The following is a 26311-nucleotide window of genomic DNA, read 5'->3' on the forward strand; positions in this document are numbered from 1 at the left end:
AATTACTAAATGTGGTTGAATTGTTGAATGAGTACGTTCCCAAAATGACAAAAATAACTTCAGTAGTGTTTTCTCCATACAGAAGGATGAAGTGTGTGGGAACCTGACATTACAGCATCATATGCTTGAGCCTGTGCAAAGAATTCCCCGCTATGAAATGCTGCTGAAAGACTACGTAAAGAAACTTCCAGAGGTTTCTCCAGACAGGAAAGATTCTTTAAGTACGTTTTCTTGCCACGTGATTCTTTTGAATTTTAACTTTTTCATGATAGGAAACCCTCTTCAAACAATGCATCTGTGTATCATGGTGTATAAAGTGCACATTTGATCCAATTCAATAAATATCAAAGTTCATTTGGGGTCAACAAAAATTAGTTTTTTGTCTCCTTTGATAAACCAGACCTTAAACAGTCAAATAAAAATAATAGTGATGATTGCTTTGACATGCATGGTCAGCTCAAGTAGAAGTAAAGAAAATGTAGTGGAAATACTCAGATAACTCAGGGCACTAAAGCCCAGTATAGAGAGACGTCTGGTGGAACTGAAGGCCTGACTAAAAAAAAAGTATTCAATATGGCTAATGTGGTTTAATTCTGCATTTCTTGTTTAATTAGTAATGCATTCTGTAATGACTACTCAGAGTCTGAGAAGTAGAGACACTATGTCTATTGACGGCACATCTGTACATCTCCCAGAAGAATGACAAACACCAACTGTACATTCAGATGGCAGCATTCCATGACATGGGAAGCTACATCATAATGGCTGCATTCAATAAATAGATTGCCTGACTACACCTACTTAGCATAAATCACCTCCAGTTTCATTGAACAAAGAAATTCGGTAAATTGGACTTTTACACCTGCCCTCTCCCTTGTCTAAACCATGTTCCAGTCCACGTGACTCCAACAGAGAATGAATATTGGCAGTGGCAGCTTCTCTGCTATGGCCGAGGAGCGTTGCCCCACTGCTTTCAAGCAGTGCAAGAAGAGGAAACATAACATGATAATAACTTCCAGTTATTATCATGTTATGTTTCCTTTGCGGGCGGGAGAGTGGCCAGGGCTGCTCTGCTCACAGAGCAGGACAGGGGCGGAGCAGTTTGCCCACTCAAGTTTGCAATGAGTGTTTGCCCCGAAGCAGTCATGCACACTTACCTGTTCTCCATGCAGGTTGCATTACAGCCTGCATTGAGAACATGCCCACCCCTACAGCCCCTGGCTGAGCACCATGTCACAGAGCTCAGACCAATCACAGTGCTGCATTGCTCGTTCCTGGAAGTGGACTCATGAGAATAGGAGCACAGAAGACGCGGGACCCAGCCTCGAGGATTTAAAAAAAAGAAATTCTAAACCCCGCCCCTCCCGTGCGACATCCCTTGTGACCCCCACCATGGACACACCTCTGGCCCCCACACCTTCCCCCGACCCACAAGCCATACCGGCTGACCCTGAATATTGGTCTTAGCTTTGTTTCCCCATGTAGCCCTAGGTTATCCTAAGAAAGTGTGCTGCTCCTCGTAAAGATTGTGTGTCATCTTTTTTGTTGTTAGCAGAAAGTCAAGGCTGAGGAGCAACCGCTCTCCCAAAGTGCATTAGTTAGGAAAGGAGAGAGAGAAAAATTATTATTTGTATAGATGGAGGGAACTTTAACATAAATGATTTCTACTGACACTTTGCTAGGAGGAAACCATCTGAACAGATACCGTAGAAGGCCTACCAGTATAGCCAGTTAATAAATGAATGTGAGAGACCTAGCCTGAGTAGCTTTCCAGCAGACAGAAATAGAGATCAGTCTCATAAGCTGAATGTGGCCTTCACACTGAAAAAATATTTCTTCCTTGAACTTGAGCTAAATGCGTGGGCTGACTCAAAAGGCAGCTCCTTCATCTGATAGATTTCTATGGAGTTGCGTTTTCAGAGCTTCCAGGGGAAAAACAGTAGACCAAATATTGGGTGTAGTGCTCGGTGCCATGTGCAAAGATATGCTACAAATGTATATTTTACAAAAACACAGACCAAATAGTGAAAAATATAGACTGTCAACATCTTGAAATTACATAAATACTTCCAGACACACCAATGTATTTACCATATCCAGCCAAATTCCTTTTTCACATATGTTATTGATGGATTTCGTAATTTTCTAACATACCATCCGGCATATTTGTGGGCAAGTACGTAGTGGTGGTATTAGACATATCTACATTTTTCGAGGGATGCATTTATGGACAGCCAAGGTTTAGGCAGTCTGAGTCTTGCAAAAGTTGTTTTGCCAGTATTTTTTCAGTTACTACCATTTTCTAAGAAACAGCATGATGAATAGACTTAACAACATAGAGAACAGATGCAGAGATGGGCATTTTCAGTTGCAGTGTATTGCATTATATGGCATACACCTTGTACGTCAGTGATAAGGCTACATAGGCGTGCAATCCACAAGAGTAGGGGGAAGGATTCAAATGTTTAAAAAAAAGGTAAGCAGGGGTCCACAAATTAAATACTTAGAGTGCTGTAGGCAGTCTCAATTAATTTACAATAAGTATTTGAAGTGTGTGTTTTTGGGTCACAAATGTTTAGTTTGTAATTTGTTTTTCAGAATCATTGGAGTTAATTTCTACTGCAGCAAACCATTCAAATGCAGCCATTCGAAAGATGGTCAGTGTAATTTATGTAATTGTTAAACTTGTACGTTTTTGGAAAAATGTATTCTATTTGAATCTGTTTATTAGAACAACTGTGGCACAGATATTGTACAGAAAGTAGTATATAGTATATTACAGATGGTAGCATTAATCAAGATGTATGATCTACCATATTACAATAAGACAGTACATTGAAATCAATGGTCCAGGGAGTCAACAGGGGGCATGTTCTAATTACTCTTCTGGGCACAAGGGCTGGTGGGACTAATGAAGCTTACTTAGCCCCTTCGATGAGGCACAGTGGAGCTGTGCTCATGACTAGCTGAGCTCGTCATGAACAATGGGATTTCCAACAAGACCAGCACCGGAGGAAAATACCATGAGCATCGATGGTGTTAAGTATGAGGCAAATCGTCAATGTTAATGTGTAAGATTTCCAAAGTGCGATAGGCTTGATGATGAGAGTTAGCGCAATCCAGTAATGTGGTGCATATGCGGAGAATGATCTGAACTGAGATGATACACAGTATAATTTGGGCCCAAAAACAGAGGGGTGATCACTGATAAATGTACTTGGATCGTAAGTACAAGGTGAAGGGTTAGAGTGGTTATTACTGGTTGCACTTTAGTAATAGTTTTAACAATTTGAAGAAGGCCCTGTGGTACATTCAGAATCGGCGTTTTCGACTTGGAGCAGAGGTGGACATTGAAATGCCATATATAGTAGAGGGGGGGAAGGGTAAGAATTTCATGAATGGGCTGAAATAATGAGTATGGGAGACCTAGGATTAGACTTTTGCTGTAGTTTTGCAAAGTACATTAATCAAGGCGGAGTGATGCAGATTGTATAAGGGGTTCATGTTTAAAATGAAATCAACTTTGAGGGTATGCACATGAAAAGCGCAGGTTACTTGAGCTCTCTGCTACAGCCCAAGCTATTGAAAATGTTTAAACCAACTTTGGAGTGAACACAGGATTTGTGTGAATCTATTCAGTGCTTTCTGGTATATTTGCAGTTCAGGTATTGTCAATCCAGCTTGAAGCCTTACATTGTCTGTGGCCTCTAAAATTAAATATTTGAACCAGTTTACACAGAGAGAAAATGGTCTAAATATATTGGCTGAGACCCACCACCACCTTTATAATAATTGTGAACACCTGGGGTTCAATGAAAATGTTTTTATTAAAAAACCTGATACTGTGAACTGTAAACTTCTTTACATCGATGACTATCAATTTTGGTTGACAAATCACTGAACTAGTTAACAAACAATTTAAAAATGAACTCTACAAATTAGACTTTCCAAAAAAAGCAAAATAATTGAAAAAATGTACGTTAAGGAGTGTTATAGTAGCGATTACAAAAGGAACACTAAAAAGCAATTAAACTAATCCTGTTTATCACAAGCAGAATAATTCAGTCTCTGGCCAGTTTCAGTACTTTTAGCATTTTCTCTGTCTCAACCACAATGCCCCTTAGAATACATTTTTGAGAGGTGGAGAAAAATACATACATTTTCCAGCCTTACATCTGCATTTCATGTCTGTGAGTATCTTGATTGTTACGTTCTATGACTTAAAACCCTCAAATTCCACTGTCCCACACAATAAAAGCAACACTGATGCTCTTTGTGACCTCACAAATACCAAGCCAGAAAAATAACAGGACATCATCACATACATCATGGCTGATGTACCCTAATGTACCTTACACACCTTTTTGCTGCAAGTGAAAGCTCATATAAACAATTAAGTGGGTGAGAATCAGAGCAGGTATTGTGTCTCTATCCTCAGCCAGAGAGGTGTTGGGGGGTGAATGCTCAATGCATTGATCTCCAAACCTTGAGATAGACCCTGAACCTAGCCATGGTTGTGAAGTATCCCTGACACAGATTATTTTGTCTGTGTTGCAAAGGGAGAGTACTGGAGAGAGATCATCTTTTTTGCGCTTCTCAATTATTTCATGAGTCAGCACGACAGGGGAAGGCGGGGGAGGATAGTTTGTTGTCGCCAGATTTTATAGTCACTAGAATAGTCCTGGTGTGTGTTGGCACCCATATACCACTTGGTTTGTGTGCAATAGAATTTAAATGGACTATTTAGCGTCTTTATTTGCCACATTAAAATCTGCTCAGAAGTAAGAAATGTGACTACAAAAAAATGTTTCGACTATTGCAACTGAGGGTCACACTTCGCTTATCTTACCACAAAAAAACGTATACCAGATAATAAAGAACCTTAATTAACTCCCTGATTGCCATGAGTTACCCTGTATTAATCTAAGACTGTTGTTGATTTTACCAGTATTTGTGTCTTTATTCTTCTAACACTATTCTTATGTTTCTTGACTTTTCAAAATATACCAATGTTATCTTCTATCTTTGAATCTCTCTATGTCTAACAGTTAAACAAAAAAATTGGTTCTGTCGGGTAAGGCAGATTATTTGAAGGATGCTCATAGATGCAAATGAAAACAAAATCAGCTGTCCGATACATGCACATGCATTTTTTTAGAGAAATAAATGCTCAAAAAACCAAAACAAAGTCATAAGCTCAAAGCATTGTATTATATAAGTTATAGCAGGGTGGCTTCCATATACATCCGAATTACTTCATTCAAGGATAGATTTTCAATACATGGTAAGACGGTCATACAAGTGTGTATATTTGTGACTTTTTTGTGAAAAAAAGTGCTCAATAAATGTGATAATATATACAGTGTGTGGAAATAAATCTGGACGCATCCATAGGTTCAGAATCACCAGGATCCCCACAGAAACCATAGGATTCGTTGGTTGAAATCAATTTCTGGCCATCCAAAACCGACCTTGTATATATGTATATAGATTTATTTCCCCACACTGTACATATTATCACATTTATTGAGCACTTTTTTCACGAAAAAGTCACAAATTTGCACATTTGTATGACGGTCTTACCATGTATTGAAAATCTATCCTTGAATGAAGTAATTCAGATGTATATGGAAGCAACACTGCTATCATTTATATAATACAATGCTTTGACCTTCTGACTTTGTTTTGGTTTTTTGAGCATTTATTTCTCTACAAAACGGACGTGCATGTATCGGACAGCTGATTTTATTTTCATTTGCATCTATGAGCATCCTTCAAATAATCTCTTACCCAACAGAACCATTTTTTTGTTTAACTATTGAATACCAAGGTTCTGAGGGACACAGGGTCACCCCTTTTTGTGAATCATCTCTATATCTAACAGCCAATTAATTTAGGCCTTACTACTTTCTTACAATATTCAACCTTTCCCTTCCAAATTTGAATCCTCAATTTGGAGATCTGCCTTTGACTCCTTTTTAGATCTCAGCTAGGCAGCGCGTACTTGTCTCTTAAAGGCATGCTGTATATACTTTGGCGGCTGCAGGCTCCCCATTGGCTTGCCATTTACTTGCTCCATTATCGCTCTCCTATTCTTTCTCCCCATTTGCCCGTGGCCTGCATTTGTCATGACTCTTCCTGTGTCTAGCCGTGCATGAGAGCAAGGACCAAGTACTATTATATCTAACAGCCAATTAATTTAGGCCTTACTACTTTCTTACAATATTCAACCTTTCCATCCAAATTTGAATCCTCAATTTGGAGATCTGCCTTTGACTCCTTTTTCTATCTCAGCTAGGCAGCGCATACTTGTCTCTTAAAGGCATGTTGTATATACTTTGTGGGCTTCAGGCTCCCTATATCAATTCACTGATCACCATTTTAGCATCTGTTAAGAGCTACTTTTTTCTTTCGTGAAAAGTAATTCACACATTCGATCCTGTTTTCACCTGCTCCCAACTCCGCGCCATTTTTTGTTATCAGACCTGTAAACCTTGTTCTTATCTCATCCCATTTGCTGGCCATTCAAAGGCCGAGATCAAATGTCAGATGCTGATGTCTGAGGGCATCTTTTTTCTAAATGTCCTGGTGTTGCTTGTTTTCTTGTTTTTTCTACATCCATTACTATTACTCCTACAGTGCACACTATTCATTTCTGCTTTTATCTTCCTGCATCACTGTCTCTGTGTTGTTGACCACCGTCCTCTTACCCCTCCATGCCATTTGTCATTGTTGTGTATATTCGCAGTGTATATTTGCATGTGCCCTCTCTGTGTTCCTCAAGTGTCTGTTCTGTCTTCATGTTTCCTTTTCTTTCTCCACTTCCTTCTCATTTATTGTGCATGCAGTGTCTGTCTTTTCAATCATCTTGTTCTCAAACCAAGTCAGTGTTGCTGTTTCTGTTGTGCAACACACGTGTTGTGTTTTAGTGCTTTGATGCCTCATCAGGTGTAGTAAGTGCTATATAAATACAATAACAGTGTAACTTTGTTCAGTTCATCTCTGCCTCTATTTGCTGGTCTGGTATTGATGCCTTGGAAATAGGCAACTCTGATTGATCCTGTTGTGTGATGGTAATTGCCTAGCATTCGGTTTGTAAATGGGCCCGGAATGCAGTTGGCACCTCAGGCAATGGAGTCCTGTTTTCTTTTTTTTGTTTCAAGTCTGGGACACAGTTGTGGAGTCCTTTCAGCCCCAAAATTTTAAGCAGGTCACAATTTACAGTTACCACATAGAGAATCTTGATTTAGAAAAACATACCACCAAAATAAAAACAAAGGTCTAGCTGTCATTACCAGATGACTCCATTTTACCAGAGAGAACTACAGTTCTAGCCCTTCTGTTAATTTCACATCGTCTTGCATGTCGGGAATTGTAGTCTTTGTTGACTTCCTGGAGCCAAGTAGACAAAACCAGGACCAGATTACAATGGTTTTTAAAAGGACACTCCAGGAATGTAATAACTGCGTCTCTGGAGACATGAAATATTTCTTACTGCTAGACTGTCGCAGAGACCTGGTACAGAGAATCAAGCCTCAAGGGCACATGCAGGGCTACATGTAATATACTCCGAGAGTGTAGAACGCAAAGGCAGCTCCAAATCACTGATGCTGAGGTGAAATGAGCACTCTCAACACTCACGCCTCTCAGCACCAAAAAGGGCGAGACTATGGCAGTCTTCACACTCAACGAATAAACCATAATATAGGGCAACTTCCCTACATATGTGCAACAGTCAGTGCCCAGAGGGCGAGGAGATCCCAGACTTCACACTAAATGTAAAAAAATGTAAATCCAGTATTTGTAAAGTGCGAACAGTTACCCGAAGGCATCCCGGAGCTGGGGGCCGTCGGGAAGATTAAGCGAGCTATTGCCCAGAGTCACATGGTGCTGGGCTGACCTGCAGCTGGTGCCAGGGATCAAACCATGGGTCCCAGATTCCAACATCAGTCGCCCTGGCTGCGTCGCCACACCTCTTCCACTAAACAAATGCACCATAAAATAATACAGCCTCCATTTTTTTCCACACAAAGCACATTTTTTTGACAATTGCCATTCTTGGTACCTCAGAGTTATAAGATGACTGTTTAGCCTATGTGTGACCTATTACATGGTGGCCATACATTCAAATCCTGATAGATCTGAATTAGCACTTCATCCTAGCATTACAATGAGTAAGTGTAGGACATGCTATTTACAGAATATAAAACTGCAACACTGTATTACCCAGCAGTCTATGAAAAGTTATTATTAATAGAATTGTTTTACAACACCTCAGAAATCATTCATGAAAAATAGCTCTGAACATATTTTAGACTTATGCAGTGTTTCCCTCCTAGGAAAAAATGCACAAGCTGCTGGAAGTATATGAACGACTCGGCGGTGAAGAAGACATAGTGAATCCAGCCAATGAGCTCATCAAAGAAGGTCACATTCACAAACTCTCAGCCAAGAATGGCACAACGCAAGATAGATATTTATTTTTGGTAAGTTTTTGAAACAGAATTAATTAAATACTTTTTTAAATCGTTATTTATTTATTTTTTATTTGATTTCTGCCTCAACACGGACCGTGCCTCAGGAATCAGCGGAGTGCTGTAAAGAGCAATTTGGAAGCTGAGAAATGGGACACACATAATAGTTAATAGTTTGTATTAGTCCCAAAATTATTCTGTTGTTGTCGAACAAAAAATGTGATTATTCAGCATATGTGGCGGTGGTAGTGTCAGAAATTGCTAAACAGCAATCTCAGTTGATCATCCCTGAGCATAATTGAGGGCGGGGTAGTTTCAGGTTTAATACAAATTATTCCATAGTTTGTTGGTTGAAGAGAATGCCAAATATTGAGCTCTTGGTTGGCTCACATCCAGGATATTATGATAGCTAGTTTGCTGGTGTTGGAGGTTGACTGGCAGGGCCAGACAGTGTTGCTCATTAATAATAGGGCTGATGCAGTGCTTTTTTTTGCACCCATTGTGTAGGCGATTGTCAGTGTGCTGGGGAGAGATTGCAAATATTTCCTGAACCATCTAGTTTGATGTTAACTCAATTGGACGGTTCCTGCTGTCTTGTAAATATGTGTTTTCTCCTTGCAGTTTAACAGTATGCTGCTCTACTGTGTTCCAAAACTGAGACTCATTGGCCAAAAGTTCAGTGTACGAGAAAACATAGATATAGCAGGTCTGCAGGTTCGTATTAACAGAGGTTTGTTTTTTGCAAATTATTTTTCTAGCTTCGCTAAAAATACTACTTTATATACTGGTGCATGCACATAATAATAATAATAATATGCTGATAATATTTGCAATTTCCTTCTCGTCCAAATTTTAATAGTACTTTATGTTAAGCAAACCTAGTTACAATGCATAGCAGACATACCAGAAAGAAAATGTAGAAGTTTCCTAAAGCGGATATTTTTCAAAGAGAAATTGTAATATTAATTTCAGATCAGGCAGACCTACTGTTTGTTCAAGGTATCTCGGCAGTGGTGGCTCCTCCTCTAAGGCGGAGGAGCATCGCCCCAATGCTAGTTCAGCAGTGCGAAAACGAAAATGATAATAACAGGACACTATTATCATTTTCTGTTTCTATGTGAGATTCGATGCAGGGCTGGCTCTGTGACGCCAGAGATGTGGAGGAGTGGTTTGCACTCCTCTAAGTGCCCAACATGCGCACTTGGTATGTTCTCCATTGGGCTGTGTTGCCGCAGCCCCATAAAGAACATGCCCAGCCTCCTCAGGCACGGCCTGAGCATCCAAATAGGATACTGAGACCAATCACAATGCTGCTCCTGCAGCGTAGTGATTGGCTGGGAGAGCCCAGAAGCCTGAGTGCTTCGGGTGCTGTAGCAGACCTGAAGAGGACAGAGGAGAGGCAGCACCTGCATGGCGTGGAAGGTCAATTTTTTTTAATTTGTTTTTAATTCGTTTACCCGCTCCCCCCCCCCCCCCCCGCCCCCCACACCCCTCTTCCAAGAGAGCTGCCACAGCATCTCTGAATTGATCAGTTCACACAGTCATCCAAGTCCAAGGTGTATTTCTTTTTGTAATCAATACAAATATTTCAAGGCTGTTGGACCAGCAATTCTCTCATCACCTTGTAGACACACACAGAGATATTTAAAGATCACTTTATGTGCTCATCCTAGCATACCCTTTCCCACTCTGCCTGGTATTGACATAGAATCAATGCCATCTTCCATCCTCCTCTTTGAAATGAGGCAAACATAACCTGTTGTACAGTCAAGTGGACCACTGGGCACGTATCACAGATATTAAATACTGCCCCACTCTGCTCAGCAATACATCTTTAAATGGTTTGCACTGGGCGCAGACTGGGGCAATGCACTCTATTACATTGAATGTGCTGCTTAGCAGGCAGGCATGAACTTGTCCCTGCACTGTAAACAGTGCATTAGTGAAAGGCTGATGACGTGATGAAGTTGTGGGTCCTGCTTTACTGTGCAGGTCGTGACGTGGCCGGCAATTCAAAGGGGGACAGGGATCCCATTGTTGGCGGATGCAATGAGCAACTGCATGCACCTGCAGGGGAATGCCTGTGGGGGAGCCCGCGGATGTCCCTTTCCCCTTGTCCAAGGACACCCGCATGGGCACACTATCTGCCACCTCTATTTGGCCCCACATGACAGTTCTTTGCCTGTGCGCCCATGATCTCTTATACGGTACAAAAGGGGGTGGATACGGTGCAAGCACAGAGGCAAAATGTTTACTCATTTGCATGGAGCCACCCCTTTTTTACAATGAGGGAACGCCCACTCGTTATCGCACCGGTGCAAAATGTGAACAGACGCATCCTTTATTATAGAAGTGTCTTACAAGCATCTGTGACCCTTCTACAATACCATAGTGCACCCCTCCCTTTGGTATGAAAGAAAATGCCCATTGCCCCCCATTCCGGGGCACTTACTGTAATACTGCCCCCCCCCACCCCCGTGGTTAGATATCCTCCTTAACTATTTTTATTTAGCGATTTGTAGAGCGCCTGGTGACCCGGAGGCATCCCCGCGCTGTAACAAATATTTTGTACGTGATAAACTAATTCAGATAAAAGAAAATTACAGAAACTCCTAAATCAAGGAGTCTGATGAGAGAAACCGTTTTTCATTGTTTGTTTTCACTCTTATTTTACTGGTTGAGGAGTTCTGTTCTTTTTTCACAAATTTTACTATCCTGTCGTTGCTTTATCTAATAATTGGGCAACTTCTCAACATGTAGATATCTTCTTTGAAAAACAAAGTTATTTTGTTACAAAGTAGCAAATGTCTTGTAGTAATACCATCACTATAAGAAAACTTTATTTTTTGGGTGAAACCCACAGTTTTTCTAAATAAAATAATTATTGAACTTGATAAGAAAGAGACTCTCAAAGGAAAGGTACACTTTATCGCAAGCCAGTAAGAGAGAGAGTCTCCACGTGTATCTAAGGGTGAGAAAAAAAAGGTCACTCGCAGGTCAAGCACCACAGAATAGAAACACGAGAAAGTGCCACAACTATGTTCTTGTGACACATTGCCACCTTCAGAATCTTGCTTCCACAATAGAGTGGTAAAAGGTGTTTGGAGCAAGCAGTACCTTTAATTTAAATCCAAATAAAATCCAGGATTTGTAAAGCGCAGCAAATCCTCCATGAGGGTCTCAAGGCGCTGAATTGTAGGCATAGGGATATTAAGTGATTTGCCCAGAATCACAGAATGTTGGCACTGATGCCGAGACTCAAATGTGGTTCCCATCGGCTCTGATGTAGGCAGTTCAGGCTGTTCCGCCACATCTTATCCCTCTCTTTCCACCAAGGACACAAATTGACGCCAGTCAAAAATGTCCAGCCCTATATTGTGCTTTTTCAAGAACTGACGTGCCTTCCCAAAAAGTTGATTTGTTTTTTCCATTTTCTTTTTGCAACATTTTGAGGTGTAAAATTGGGTTATTTCTAAAGAGAATTCTGATGAATACTTTTAATTGCCAATTCCTAAACTTTTGTCTCAAATCCCCCAGCCCTCCCTAACTGATGGCAATCTGTATCAGGAGAATTTTCTGCAATTGCACCATTGCAGTGACAGTTTGGCTACTTTAAACTCCGTCCCACCTACGGATGTAGTGACACGGAGCCACATATAAGCGCCACCCTTGTGTGTTGACATCAGTTCCTATCTTTCCACTATTTTGACACAGACTAAAGCTCACCTGTCAAATCTTTCTGGTGCTTTAATGACGTTTACAAAAAATACATTTTTGTGACAGTATTCGGGATGACTTCCCGCAGAGACACAGTATTTAAGCCATGTTACGTCTGTCAGAAGCAGATGTCAGTCATGGACCCATATGATGTCCGTCTTTTTGTTTTAATAAATACATTTTATTTGGATCCGAAACAGCATCTTCGACCATCACATCACGCTTAGTTAATCTGCGGTTAAATGCATTTCTGTTTCAAGTGTGAACATTCTATCTGAACTACCCTATAATTTCTTCCCTGATTCAAGGCTTCAGAATTGTGTCCATTTTAATCTGCTACCCCATGTAGTCCATCATTGCCAACGCGTATAGCTTCTGGTGTTGTCATAGGCAGATGTGGAGAAGTGTGGCTCACTGGTTAGAGGAGGCAGACCTGGAAGCAGAGGTCAGCCCGGGACCAGGGTTCAATTCCCGGCTCGGCGGGTCTTGAGTCTGAAAATGTCCACGGACTCGACAATTCTCGCTCCGGTGCCTACTCAATTCATGGGTTCATACTCTGCAACTCTGGGCAATAGCTTGCTTAATCTCCACAACGGCCCCTCGCGGTGGGATGCCTGGCTTTCACCTTGTGGATACCCTGCCGGGGTATCTCACAGGGGAATACCAGGACGGGTTCCCTAAGCAAGCGCTTAGATACCGGGTCGGTGATTTGCGCTATATAAATACATTTACATTTACATACGTTTTACATTTACATTTACATTTACATACATGTGGGTTTAATAAAGCAGGTTCTCTATGGTCCAGCAGTAGTTTAGGCCAACCTCCCATTTCTTTCTCTATCACGCTTACGATGCTCTATACAACTGAATAGTGTCAAGCCCAATAAGGTATGCATATCGCTCCCAATGTTAACATCATCAAGGCTATTAAACAGGGCTATTTAGTGGGAAAGAATTGTTCTGGTCCCCACCACCTCAGAGAGGGATATTGCTATCCTGTTCCAGAATCCCTGAATATGCTCCAAGTCTTCCTCCTCAGACCTACATCTCAAGCAAACTGGAGATAAGTCTCGCTGCATTTACCAAAGCTGATGTCTATTGAGATAAATATGATGTACGTAGAGGAATTGAAGGAGACTATATCTCTTAGAGATTGCTATCTCCCTGGGGCCATTAGTGCGGTCTGTCAGTCTGTATCTTCTAGTGGGCCCGTGTCTATCTCCCATGCCACCCTCAAAGAAGAGAATGTGTATCTGTATACACTGGATATCATTTAATATGGTATCTTTGAAAAGGTGAGCTTGCTTTCCAAGGGATTGTGGTCATGCATAGATGTGATCATGGTACTCAGATGTATCCAATTAAGGACTTACTCAACGTCTCTCTTTGTGCCTTGCCTTCAAACACTACTCAAAGTCCTGTGACAAATGCTCACTGATGCAGCCGAAGGCCATCAAGAAGCATGACCCAAGCTTTATGTCACTGAGTAAACAAGGCAGGTCTAATTCAAGGCCTCAGGGCATTCCCTGTCACTGCCTTCAGGTATGTCCAGGATAAAGTTAAAGGATGTATCTAGATCAAAGCACAAAAAGGCCAAAGAGATTTGACTCTGCTCCGCTGATCTAGCTCCAAGGACAAGTCTTGCCATCGACTTTTGACCTTCAGAACGTGTAATGTTTAGACACTTATCCTGAATCAGAATTGGGTTCATCTTTGCCTGCCTTTTCCACCTATGGAAAAAGTGCACTCATTCCAAGTTTTGCCATTTATGCTTATCCACAGTGGAGACATTCTGACTGAGATTTTGCATTCATTAAATGTGCATGCGTAATTGTAAGAGTGGAGGGGGCAGTGATGTTAGTCTTTCTGACTTCACGATTTTAGGGCAGGAAAAAAATCATAATAATTTTGACATGTCTATGTTATATTTCCAGGTTCAAGAAATTGTCAAGCAAAATGTGGCTCGCACTTTTTTGATAGTAGGAAAAAAGCGTTCGCTGGAATTACAAACAAGGTAGGATATGCTCCAGTTTTGAAAATAATCTTGAAATGTGCTTAAAGTTGTGGAATTCAGCTATTGGCAACTAGGCAGAAATAAACTGGGCTCTGCGTCGGATTTTCTGAAAGGGGAGGATTTCAGAAGGTCTTTGTGGAGGTTTGGGCACCTGAGCAGTAGATGTCCAAAATGGGGCGGCTGAGAAGAGGCAAGGCAGGATTGGAGTTAATATGAAGGGTAGAAATTTGGGGCTTTACATTTTGTCTGCTTTGAGCATCTCATAGAGGCGAAGTGGGTCCACGCCGACCACTGGCTGGACCTTCAGTAATTATGGGGGAATAAGAAGGACACTGTCCATGGACAGTCACTCTGTGACAAATTCAACCATCTGTTGTGTGGGGCAGCCATTCTTCTGGACTTGGGTGTTTCTGCTTTAATCCGAAAAGAGCTTGATGGGCCCCTGATGTATTCAGTTCAAGGCAGCTTCACACCACTGCACGCAGTGCCACATTTTTGGAAACATAGTGTGAATGTGGTACCTTGGTTTCTCATTTTATAATGGTCATTGCAATTTTTTTTAGCATGTGCACCTCTCTGGCAATCTTTCTGGGGGAGCTATATGCTTTTAAAAGACCGCAAAATAAGTATGCACACGAATGAGCACGTTTGAGGTGTCTTATTTCAGTATGGAAACCATATTCAGTGCTTTTCCATAAAGCCATATAGTACTCTTAGAACTCTCTTGTTTACTGTCTTGAATATATTGTTAACAGTGTGATTATTTCAGTGACTGAGTTAATTGGTCACTGAAACATTGCTTGTAACCCGTAGCACTGCACATGCCACCTGAAGAGAGCATTTTTAATAATTAATATTGTAATTGATCTTTTACAGAACGGAAGAAGAAAAAAAAGATTGGGTTCAGGTCAGTTACATGTTCTTCCTGTTGATACCGATCTGACAGACTTTTAGTCTAGCAACAACCGGAGCTTAATTTAAGTCGGTGGTTTCCGGTGCTCCGCACCAGCACTTAATTGTCAACACCGGCACTTATTACAGTCTGCCACATTTCCAATTTTGAGATGGACTCAACCATAGTTGTTTAGTAATTCAATATACATTAAAACTTAATAATAGCTGCCACACACCCATTCTTATAGCGTTGGGTGGCCTTCAATAGTCTAAATTCTCACACTTGTATGAGTGCGATGGTTAGAAGTTGCGTTGGTACCGTCATTGGCAGTGCTGACCGGGGCGTTGGGTGGGGCAAGATATAGTGGCCTCCTGACGAGGGCCCGGGCACTTTTTTTTTTTAACAAATGAGGCACTGGAAACAACCTTTCCCCGTTTGGCGTGCGTTTTGTTATACACAAGTTGGTGAAAGGTCAAAGAGAACAGAATTGTATTGAGAATTGTATTTATTTGTAACCCATATATCAGAGATAGGTTTGGGGTTTAGAAAAATCTGCTCAAAATTTCTCCCCCTTTCTGAACTGACGAAAAAAAGACCAAAGCATCATTGGTTTTAACCACTTGGCTGCTAGGCGTTTTCCCGTCCTGCGCTGGGAATCGCTTTATTCCTTTGTTTTGTGACGAGCTGGCCTTGTCATCCGCGCAGGGCAGGTAAGCGCCATGACGAGGCCAGCTCGTCATTAGCCTCGAAGGGGTTAAATCCAAGGCTATTGTCGGCCGAACTGCTGTGTCCACAGTCTCATAGGAATCGGCTGATAATGAAACTTTGCATATTAGTGTAGACTCTTATTCTTTGTTTCAGTAGGCACAATACTCCGGATTTGTTCTAACAAATGTTTGGTGAGGGAGTGTTTCTGCACTTGAATCGAAGCAACTCCACTTGATAGTCAGCTGTTGCAAGCTAAGCATTACTCAGACTCAACCTTGTTGACAATTTACCAAGGTTCACCATTTACTTCAATCTCTCGCTGGCTGAGGAGACCCCAGCCTCAGAAACTGTTTTACAGACCAGAGGTTTCTGCCTTTTCTGCCTGAGATTGCATGAGCTTAACAATACTTTCTTCAGTGTCTCAATGGCCATGCAACATCTGTGAACCACCATACAAGCAGGTATGAGCCAAAATAGGTTCATGAGACACCAGCACAAAGTAGATGTGTGCGTGTGGGGGTATTGGGAAATAAAAAAAATTAAATACAAATATAAATAGATTTTTTATGACTTATGTTGTAAGAAGGGCAACGAATGATGCAGATGGACCAAACTATGAGGCTGTGATGAAAGACCTCTCCAGTTAGCAATAGTTCATCGTACTTCATTGCAAAAATGGCTCACCACATTCTGTCTTTAAACATGGTTTGGGTGATGACAGTGGGAGCTAATACTGGATTAGTGGCTTCCCAGTGACACGGTCACACAGTTATTCATCTAGTTTTTTATTTGTATAGCCTTAAGTACATACCTTCTTTGCAAAAAATACTATACATATTGTTTCTGAGGGTTATTGAAGCTGTTTTGTGTTTGCTAATTTTTTTTAGGTAATTCAGGCAACTATTGAAAAGCACAAACAAAACAGTGAAACATTCAGAGCGTTTAACAGTTCTTTTTCGAGAGATGAGGAACTACCGCCGGTCTCCCCTGTAAGTAAAATAAAAAGTTCACCTGTGTCAAGCCTTATAGAATTCTGTTGGTAATTTACATTTGTGAGGTTCACTGATTGCAGGAAAAAAACTATGTAAGACAATATTAAAAAAACCTTACTGTTAAACTTGCATCTTTTCTTCGTTTTTTAAACTCTCTATTACCTGGTGAAAGAATGTAACACTGCGCCTGATGACGCAAATCACACCGTTTGCACATTCCGTGGAATCATTCATGCCTCTACCCTTAGTCCTTCTTCTTTTTTAGCTGATGAGGTTGGACTAAAACATTTGCCATGACTTTTGTCTACAACTGGTCCGATCTTTGTTCAGTAATTCCAGGTGTTCGCCCTCAGAGTATACCTCTGTTTGTTTTTAGGTCTCGGCTGGCGATAGCAGTGCCCATGCGCTGCTCTCGGCATTCGAGAGCTTCTTGGAATCAATACAGATCCCGATGTTGTGTCTCAGCTCCGCCCCTAGTTTCTATTGGTGTGCGTCATTTAGCATCATAGCTTATGCTAAACTGAGACTTCTAACTGTAACTGAGGCTACGTAGTCCCTCCTGGTTGCCACCCTATCCTCTTTTTGCCTCGCCCACCGGGATTGCATCGTTTACTGGCAGCGGGAGACAGTGTCACACTTTTTTGTTATCATTTGGCTTTGGCAAAGGCATCTGTGTCTTTATTTTTGCATCACGATTTCACTTAAAGTGAAAGTGCAATGCAATTATTAACAAGTGGCTGCCTTTGCATACATGAGGACAGTTTGGATGTACCATGTTACAACACATACCGTTACAACTACCTACCATTACAACGCATAGCGCTTTGAGGTGCTGGATAGTGGTAAGTATAATTTACTATTCTAACTCCAGTCCCCGTGGACCCTAGGGAAGGTGTTGGATAGTAAATTATACTTATTCCCTATCCTAGAGCGCCCCCCAGCGCAATGCGTTGTAATGGTATGCGTTGTAAAAGTCGCGTTGTAATGGTAGTGCGTTGTAACAAATGCGTTGTAACAGGTGTATACCGGACAGTTTACCTTGCATGTAGTCAGTTTACCTCGCATGCAAGCAGCGCAACCATCTCTGCGTTGCTTCTGTGTATGCATACATTTTGGCTCCGGGAGTAAGCCCTCTATGGCTGAGCCCGAAATGTGCCCACACAAGATCACTTTTAACTGTTCAATAAAAGCACCTTTGGAGGATGAGGTGACCCCTTCCCTGCCTCTCATTTTTAAGTCAGGAACTAACCGAAGCTCCGTCAAGGAGAGTTTGTAAAAGTTATGTGTGGGCGGAGACCGCGTTGACAAAGGACTCGGCAAAGGAATGGCGGAACAAAGGGAAAAATCCTGTATCTCTCTTTTGTCACCTTTCCCTTCGCCGCGCTGCACTCGGCTGTAAGGTTCCCACCGAGTTGTGCAGGTAGTTTTGCAGTGAAAGTGAAATAAAGGCTTCCTGCCCTGTGATTGAAAAGGGGAATCCTTGGCTCTTTGGCGTCCCCCGCTAGCCGCCGTCTCGATCGAAAACGGGGACGCAGACTCACCTTACTAATGATTCCCGGCTCCGGTTTGGCCATCTAGTTATGAAGGGAAGACCTGCAGCTTGGTTCCACAGGCTTTCCCTGGTGCAGTTTCCTTCGCTGGTCTGGGGGGTCAATGGTAGGGTTGTCCGGTGCACGTTCTCACTCTTGTGAGGGCTGTAGTGACACCTCTCAGGGTTGGGGCGCAGGAGGCAATGTCTCTGTTCACCTGCGTCCGGCGATTCTGGAGCCTCTGCTCAGCTTGTGAGTTGCGCTGTGGCTTGAGGTACCGGAGTCCAGCCATAGGGTTTCACCGTGCACTCTTCCCGACTCCTGCCTTAGGGGCTCTGGATGGATTCAAGCCCCGAATGGGCTTGGAACGGATATTAAAAGTGACCCTGCCTGGCTCACGTCCAGGGTCTCCTCGATGGGGTTGGCTCATTCCTCCCTCTCAGCGGCGGCAGGTTAGTTAAACTGGTATGTTGACATCGGGGGTTTACATTGGCTCACCATCCTGTGATTCTGGGCAAATCACTTAAACTCCCGGTTCCTAGAAAAAACAAACCTTAAAATGCAATAGGTCTCGCCTTTCATTAAGTTAAAGCAATTTGCTTTGCTATACGATACCATTAGCAAAGCAAATGGCTTTAACTTAATCAAAGGCAAGACCTATTGCATTTTCAATGCTTGTTTTGAATTTCTTTCAGCTCCACAATCCCCTTGTTTCAATCACAAACTCCGCTCAAAGCCTGGATCATCTATTTCTGATTCTGGCGTTCAGGGATGGTCTGTATACTATGCACTCAGGTCATAGGCTGTCTCTAAGGACTTGACTTTAGCTCCTCAAATATGTCTGCTATGAAGCCAATTAGCAGATTGTCAGTATTGATACTGGTAACCCAGTGGTTCATTTGTAAAATAAAAAGTGCTGGGGCTCTCCTCAGGAGGCAGCGCTAACAGCAGCTGATTTCGGAGCTGGAAAACTGGGTTCGAGTCTTGGCAAGGCTCAAAATCCTGTGATTATGGGGAAAATTGCCTGCTTTCCAAATGAGTGGGTCCTTAATTGGTGCTATAAGCACCGGTGCTGAGGATTAGGTGCTGGTGCTGAGCACCAGAAAGCCCCTGCTCAAATTAAGCACTGGGGTAACCTCTATTAGCTGTTATAGGATCCGCATAGAGGCCATGCTGACAGACTGAATTGGCAAACAAATCATCTCACTTTTAGATGTGGTCTAAAAACTCTCTAGCTCTCCTGATCCATCATTTTTTGGTGAGATTTCCTATTGGCTGAAACACGCATTGCTAATTAGTCAGTAGCAAAGAGCTGGACAAATGGCATTGCTCACTCACACTGTGAGCCGGTCCTCTTTTCACTGTTCCCTTCCCTCCCTACTCTTAGAACATCAGTCTAGACCAGATAGGAAAAATGACTCCCTTTGGGAGTTAAGTGCCTTTTTACCTAACTTGGGCAGGATTTGCTCTTTATTGGCTGCTGCACTAGTGCTGTTTCTGTGCTGCAGCAGTCCATTGAGTCCTAGATGCACAAAGAGTGGTATAAGTGCAGTGAGCATAGCTGACATTGGTAGGGGAGGACACCTATAGAAAGGAGAAAACAGAGGGAACATTACCCCTGATACATGCAGATGGTGACATCAGCACACACAACAGATTGCAGAAACCGATCTGCCCAGGGTCATGCCATGCTTATAAATCAGATGTACTATGCGTGTACATGAAGATTTCTCCTACGCACTCAGCACTTGACTGAACACCTCAGAAGCAGCGGCTCAGTCAGTTTGCAACCGACAGACCAAGGCCAGACTATGACTAACCTGGCCCAAACCTACTCATCTTGGTTTTTTCCAAAGCCTGATTGACTGAACGATGAAACCTAAGCCTGTCCTTAGCCTCAAATCCAAGAAGGCTCAACTCATAATAGACCTGTATAAGGAAGTATGTTTCTGATCAGCCTCTACAAACATGCTTAGCAAGCAACCATATCAATACATTAAAAAAATGTCAAGTTATGCTTGCAAATTAGATTCAGTTAAATATTCTTTTGCATTACAAGCTGCAACTAAGAGCGCAGTAGCTGCTTTCATAACACATTAAAAGCAAAATGAGCAACTTTTCCACATTGTTTCACATAATTAGCTGCAACTGGAAGAACCGTGCTCTGCTATCTTGGCTTTACTTAGTTACTTTGTGTTCAGTTATCTGCAGGTTGTTGCATTTGAAGTTAAATCAGGCTGCAATCTCCTCTAGTAACAAGTGGCAGCTAGTTAATATCAACCAATTACACTTCTCACAGAATTCGAAACTCCCCTGTTTGTAATTTTTCAGATCTGAGTAAACCGTACTTCATTTAGAAGTATTTGGAAACTTAAAAGGGACAGTTAGTAGACAATCTAGATTGGGTGGAGGGGTTCATCGGACGTGGCATCACCCTTCGTTATACTTCTCACTCAGAATGTAGCTCTGCACGAGAGATCATTCTTTGAAAAGCATGGGACACAGCAATCCAACAACAGATGGAAATCACCCAGCACAAATAACAGAGCCACCATTCTAATAATACTTATTGAACTTCTGATAAGCTAAAAACTCTTTAGTCTCTTCTTTTTAACCCGTTTGTTGCTATGAACGTTCTGAGCCAGTGCTGAACGTTCGAAGAAACGGGTGCGGCCGTATCGGCCAACGGACGTCGGCAGCACTGGCAAGGTAGTGCTCGCGACGACAGTTGGCCGACGGCAGTGTAGTAAATGTCCTCTCCACTGTTCTTCTCTGGCTAGACTGTACTATGTTATATGTGACATCATAGAATGCCTGGGTGTCCCTCTAGCTCACAGTGTCTCTCTCTTACTTACTGTGGCAGTTGGTCATCTCAGGCTGAGCTGCTAACAGCTGGCTCCTGGTGGGGTTTACCTTACATCTTAACCTGTCTATCTAACTTGGAAGGAACCTGCAATAAAGGATCAACTTACCAAGTGGACTCCGCATCTTGCTTTACTACAGTTTGGCGACGTTTTGAAGAGGATGAACCTACCTGTACACTAAGCAAGCTACTTCAAGAAAAGGAACTAAAGAAAGGAACTAGAGACATTTTTAAAATTATACATAAGACAAAAGGTAACGCCCAGCTGACCCCACCAGTGTCTTGTTCCACCTGGACAGCCTGCACCCTGGGTGTGTGTCTTTATTTGGTATCTGCTCGTGTATGGTCAGCCTACAACCTGGCGTATGTTGTTTTGGCTGTCTCTGCTGTCATCTGGAAACTATTTGTCTGGAGAAGCGGGCGTTTGGGCATCACTTTTGTGCCCTACAATCTGAGGAAAGACATTCGTCTAGTGTGAGACGTCACATCTACTTCACTGGCCTCGCAGCGCTAGTCCAGGTGAGCGCATTCAGGGACCGGTGCAATTATTAAACATTGGAGGAAAGCATCAGCGGTATTGATCTGTATTTATTGGCAGCCTGATCTGTGTTAGCGCATTCAGGGACCGGCGCTGTTCTTGACTAGCGGATCTGTATTTATCGGCAGCGCAGTTCTGTGTCAGTGCATTCAGGAACCGGCGCTGTTCTTGACTAGCGGATTCTAGGGGGCGCTGCACTATTGTGGCAGTGTGTAAAGACTGGAAATATAGAATGCCAGAATATCGTATTTCTATCTCCGAACAGGTAAGTACAAAAATATTGAATCCAAAATATAGTTGTAAATAATATAGTTTGTAAAAATATCGAATTTTTTAAATGTCTAAAAAGTAATGTAAAATAATAAAAGAATTAATATAATTAGTAAAACATACTTAAAAATACTTAAATAACCGTAAAATCAATAAATAATTAATGTAAAAAAAGGCATTGTTCTTTTTTAATACATATATATTAACTTAATAATATTAAAAAATATTTAAAAATGTTAGCGTAGGATAGCTGGAGGGTATAATGTACTATTCCCACTCCAGTGAGTGCAACAGTAGGGAAAGCGTTGGATAGCGGGAGGGTAAAAATTACTATTCCCACTCCAGTGAGTGCAACAGTAGGGAAAGTGTTGGATAGTGGGAGGGTAAAAATTACTGTTCCCACTCCAGTGAGTGTAACAGTAGGGAAAGCGTTGGATAGCTTATGGGTAAAATTACTATTCCCACTCCAGTGAGTGCAACAGTAGGAAAAGTAATGATGTAATATTTAAATAAAAATAAAATAATTATCAATACCAATAGGAAATTATTAAAATTAATTACCAATTACAACATATTTAATAATTAATTAATTATAAATACCAATACATATTATTTATTAAAAATTAATTACCTATTAATTAACAAAACAAAATAATTTTCAGTACCAAAAATGTATAAGTAATAATTGTTTTACCAATTAATAATTAACAGTAAATTATCAATTCACAAAAATAATTGCAATAATTAATAAATTACAATTAACTTACTTCCCACCCTATTCCCCTATAAACCCACAACCCGATCCAAATAATTAATTAATGCAATTAATATAATTATAAATTAATCAATTAATACAAATTAATACAAATTAATTACCAATTAATAAAAATGTATTACCAATTAATAAAATGTAATTAGCAAATAATAATTAACAATAAATTATCAAAACCAATAAATAAAAATAAATAAAAATAATGAATGTATATCCAGGTAGTGAGTTTTGCATCTATGTTCTTCGCAAGCATTTTTTTTTGTATTGAGGAGCTGCAACAGTTTGTGATTTCGTAAAGCCTGTATTTATAGAATGCAATGTTGAAAAATCATTTCCCCAAAGCTGCTATTTTTTGCATAGATCTTTTTTCCCTCCCCCCGCCCCCCTCGCACTTACCACATCCTGCACTTAGTGATTTATCTCTTTTAAGAAATGTTTTTTATTGCTGTTCCGGAGAGAGACCCTCCAAAAACACCTTTTGCCACAATGTTTTCCTATCGCCTATATATCTCTGTGCATAATCATCCTCCTTAGGGGTGAGCGGGAAATCCGTTACGCCCGCGGATTTTGCGGATTTTTGGGAAATCCGCAATCCGCGAATTTTCCGAATTTCCGCAAAATCCGCAAAACAAAATCCGCGGACGTAACGGGTTCAAAAGTTGAACCCCCACTCATGTAACTATTTTCCAATGGCGCCAGCAAGCTGCCAGAGCCGTTGTAAAATAGTTACAAAGTTAGCTTGCACAGGAACCACTAGATAAAACGAAGCAGGTGCTGCTTTATTTTATCTAAGTGCTTCCTGTGCAAGCTAACTTTGTAACTATTTTACAACGGCGCTGGCAGCTTGCTGGCGCCATTGTAAAATAGTTGCATGAGTAGGCTGGGCACAGGTCTGCTTTCTTCCCAAATCTACAGTGGAAAATCAGCTGATGGACCACTCAAGGGACCCCTGCGCCCTTCGGGGCGATTGCATAGTAACACACACATGGTCGCTCGAACTAGTTGATGCTCAAATTCAGTGACTCATTCATTAGCCCAAAAACAATCGTGAGCGTCGTCGAGGCTGGACAGGTGTGCCTTCTTCCCAAATCTACCGTGGAAAATCAGCTGTGATGCTGGATAGACTTTGCATCCTTGACTTTCACGAGCGCAATATCCGTGCTGTTCCTGTGACCAGGAGCTTCTTTCTCTTCATCTGCTGAACTGATCTTTCTCTGACCTTTTACACACAAGAGGCACATACCATACTGGGCACATTGTGTTCGCACGGGTTTCTGCAAGTTCGCAAGCGTTTTGTACAATTTCGCAATTTGCGAAATTGTACAAAACCCTCGCGAACTTGCAGAAACCCGTGCGAACACAAAAAAAAAATCCGCGAGGATTCGCGGATTTTGCGGATTTTCGCAATCCGCAAATTCGCTGATTGACAATCCGCAAAATCCGCCCATGCCTAATCCTCCTGCTTCCTTGCATCCTTGTGTTATTTTGTTGTGGGAGGCCCCCTTCATGCCCCTCTTTCACAAGTTTTTATTATGGTCTCCCCTGGCTTATCACTTTTTCTATTTATTTAAATGACCCCCTTCTGTACCCTCACTTCTTCTCCAAACCATGTATCGACCTCACCTCCTCCTACCTGTACCTCATTACCTAGTTTTCTGCTTCATTATTGGATTATATGGCGTAACCTGGGTTAGCTGTGAAGTCCATAGTTTATTTTCATCTAAATTCTATCTCTCTGACCTCAGTTCAGCGTTAATGTCAAGCAATACACTTGTAAGTGATCAGGGAAATTGAAATGTTTGGCACATACAATAAACCATACCAAGATGAGTCCATGGTAGCATCAACAGGCACTGTTAAATCAATGGTACGTGTCCCTTAAAACAGCAGCCCCCCAGTAGAAAGTCACACAACTCCTGAGGCTTATTGAGTCGGTCCGGGTCAGCTTACCCCTGTAGACCGACACAGGCGTACATGGCAGTGGAAAGCAGCATCTTGACAAAGCATCATAGATGCGTGGGCGCCGTCCAACAGCAGGAAGCTCACACCAACACCTCTACACCAAATGTCAAACCCTTTTAGGAAAGAAGAACAGGATTGATGCTGGTCTGAAACTAGATCTGGCTAATTTGTGGATCAGTCCTCACACAGCCTGCACCTGTTCAGCAAAGGCAGCTCTTGCTGGCTTCCTCTCAGGCCTGATGAATCGGGGGCCTCCCACACAATGACCTTGGTGGGGCCAAGCATGGTACCATGACCTTGGAATGACATTGTAAGAAGGTCCTGCTCGTCTGTAAACCGGACGAAGTTTGGAAACCTTTCATAAGTGCCACTCGGCTGTGAATTCTGAAATAATAATTTGCATGATGTCGCTCATTTTCGAGGTCAATTCATCCCAAGGTTAGAGAAAAACAATATTGTTCTTTTAAATACACCTGCTACGTATTTATTTTCATTTTTTTTTTTTTTTTTTTAGTCCTCATCGCGCAAAGTTTTGAATATTAGAGTGTTCAAGCAAATTGGCCACCCGATTAGATTTATTTTCATATTGCTTATGACATAAAGATGTGACCTTTTTTCATTTCAGACTTATTGCTTTTAATTTCTGTTTTCTAAAAAAAATGTAATAAATCAGCAGGCAAAAGTTTTCAGCAGGTTCTTGTTAACAAAATCAAGGTTTACAACTAACACACGAACTGTTAATGGCTGAAGTTCGGCTCTAAACGTTGAGGAAAAAGAACATTAAATTCTACTTTATGCCCTTTTATGCTTTAGTTGGTTCGAAGCTGAACACCTAGACAGCCCTGTAAGCATTCCTGCAATACATCAAGGGCGCCGAACAATCCTCGGCTCTTTCCTGCCCGAGGCTTAGCCACAAAGCACTGAAAGTGGGGCAGTGCTGTCATGGCGGCTGTAAACTACCGAAGCCACAACACGCGCTCGCTAATGAAGCGATTCAAAAGGCCGTGACTGAGCCAGCATCCGGTGAATCAGCCACGTGCCACACAGCGCGCGCTGCAGAATTCCCATATGAGCTCGCGCTCTGCCATTCCTACCAGCAGTTAAATGTTATTAAAGATCCAGAGCTCTTTACCGCAGTGGCACTGTTTCTTATAAACCTTTTATTCGCTGATCCGTCAATGAAAAATAAATATACTTCGAATATTAATAACCACTTTAATGTATTCAGAGCTTCACACTGAGCTTCCGACATTTCTATGCACTTTAAACAAAATACGTTAATACCCTATTTGTGATGTTTAATTTACTGTCGTTTGTAAGGTTGGAAAACGGAGTTCCCTTATCTAGATTGAAACTCAAGACTCTTTCGGTCATCCCATTTGTCAGTGGTGACAGTTCAGCTCACTGAGCCATTCTGTTTTTTTCAGACACAAAAACTATTTATAAGGACGGGATGATAGTACTTCACGAGTATATTTGATGTGTCTTTAAATGCCTCTGTGAATCTGCCCAAAGCATCCACCTCTCTATTGATAAAAGGGCAAAGAGTGCCCAGGTCTTTCTCTTTATACCACT

The 26311-nt window shown here is 41.7% G+C and overlaps 1 protein-coding gene across 1 annotated transcript in view; it reads left to right on the forward strand.

The window, feature by feature from the left end:
- FGD3 (FYVE, RhoGEF and PH domain containing 3) overlaps nucleotides 1-26311 on the forward strand; it is a 569969-nt gene that overhangs the window by 454788 nt on the left and 88870 nt on the right. The window contains exons 8-14 of the mRNA XM_086939157.1: nucleotides 83-221; nucleotides 2599-2657; nucleotides 8340-8486; nucleotides 9096-9188; nucleotides 14128-14207; nucleotides 15084-15114; nucleotides 16698-16799. Of these exons, the coding sequence (XP_086795283.1) occupies nucleotides 83-221; nucleotides 2599-2657; nucleotides 8340-8486; nucleotides 9096-9188; nucleotides 14128-14207; nucleotides 15084-15114; nucleotides 16698-16799 (651 nt within the window). The remainder of the gene's footprint in view (nucleotides 1-82; nucleotides 222-2598; nucleotides 2658-8339; nucleotides 8487-9095; nucleotides 9189-14127; nucleotides 14208-15083; nucleotides 15115-16697; nucleotides 16800-26311) is intronic.

The sequence above is a fragment of the Lissotriton vulgaris genome, chromosome 9 (genome assembly GCF_964263255.1).
Source record: "Lissotriton vulgaris chromosome 9, aLisVul1.2, whole genome shotgun sequence".
Classification (NCBI taxonomy): Eukaryota; Metazoa; Chordata; class Amphibia; order Caudata; family Salamandridae; genus Lissotriton; species Lissotriton vulgaris.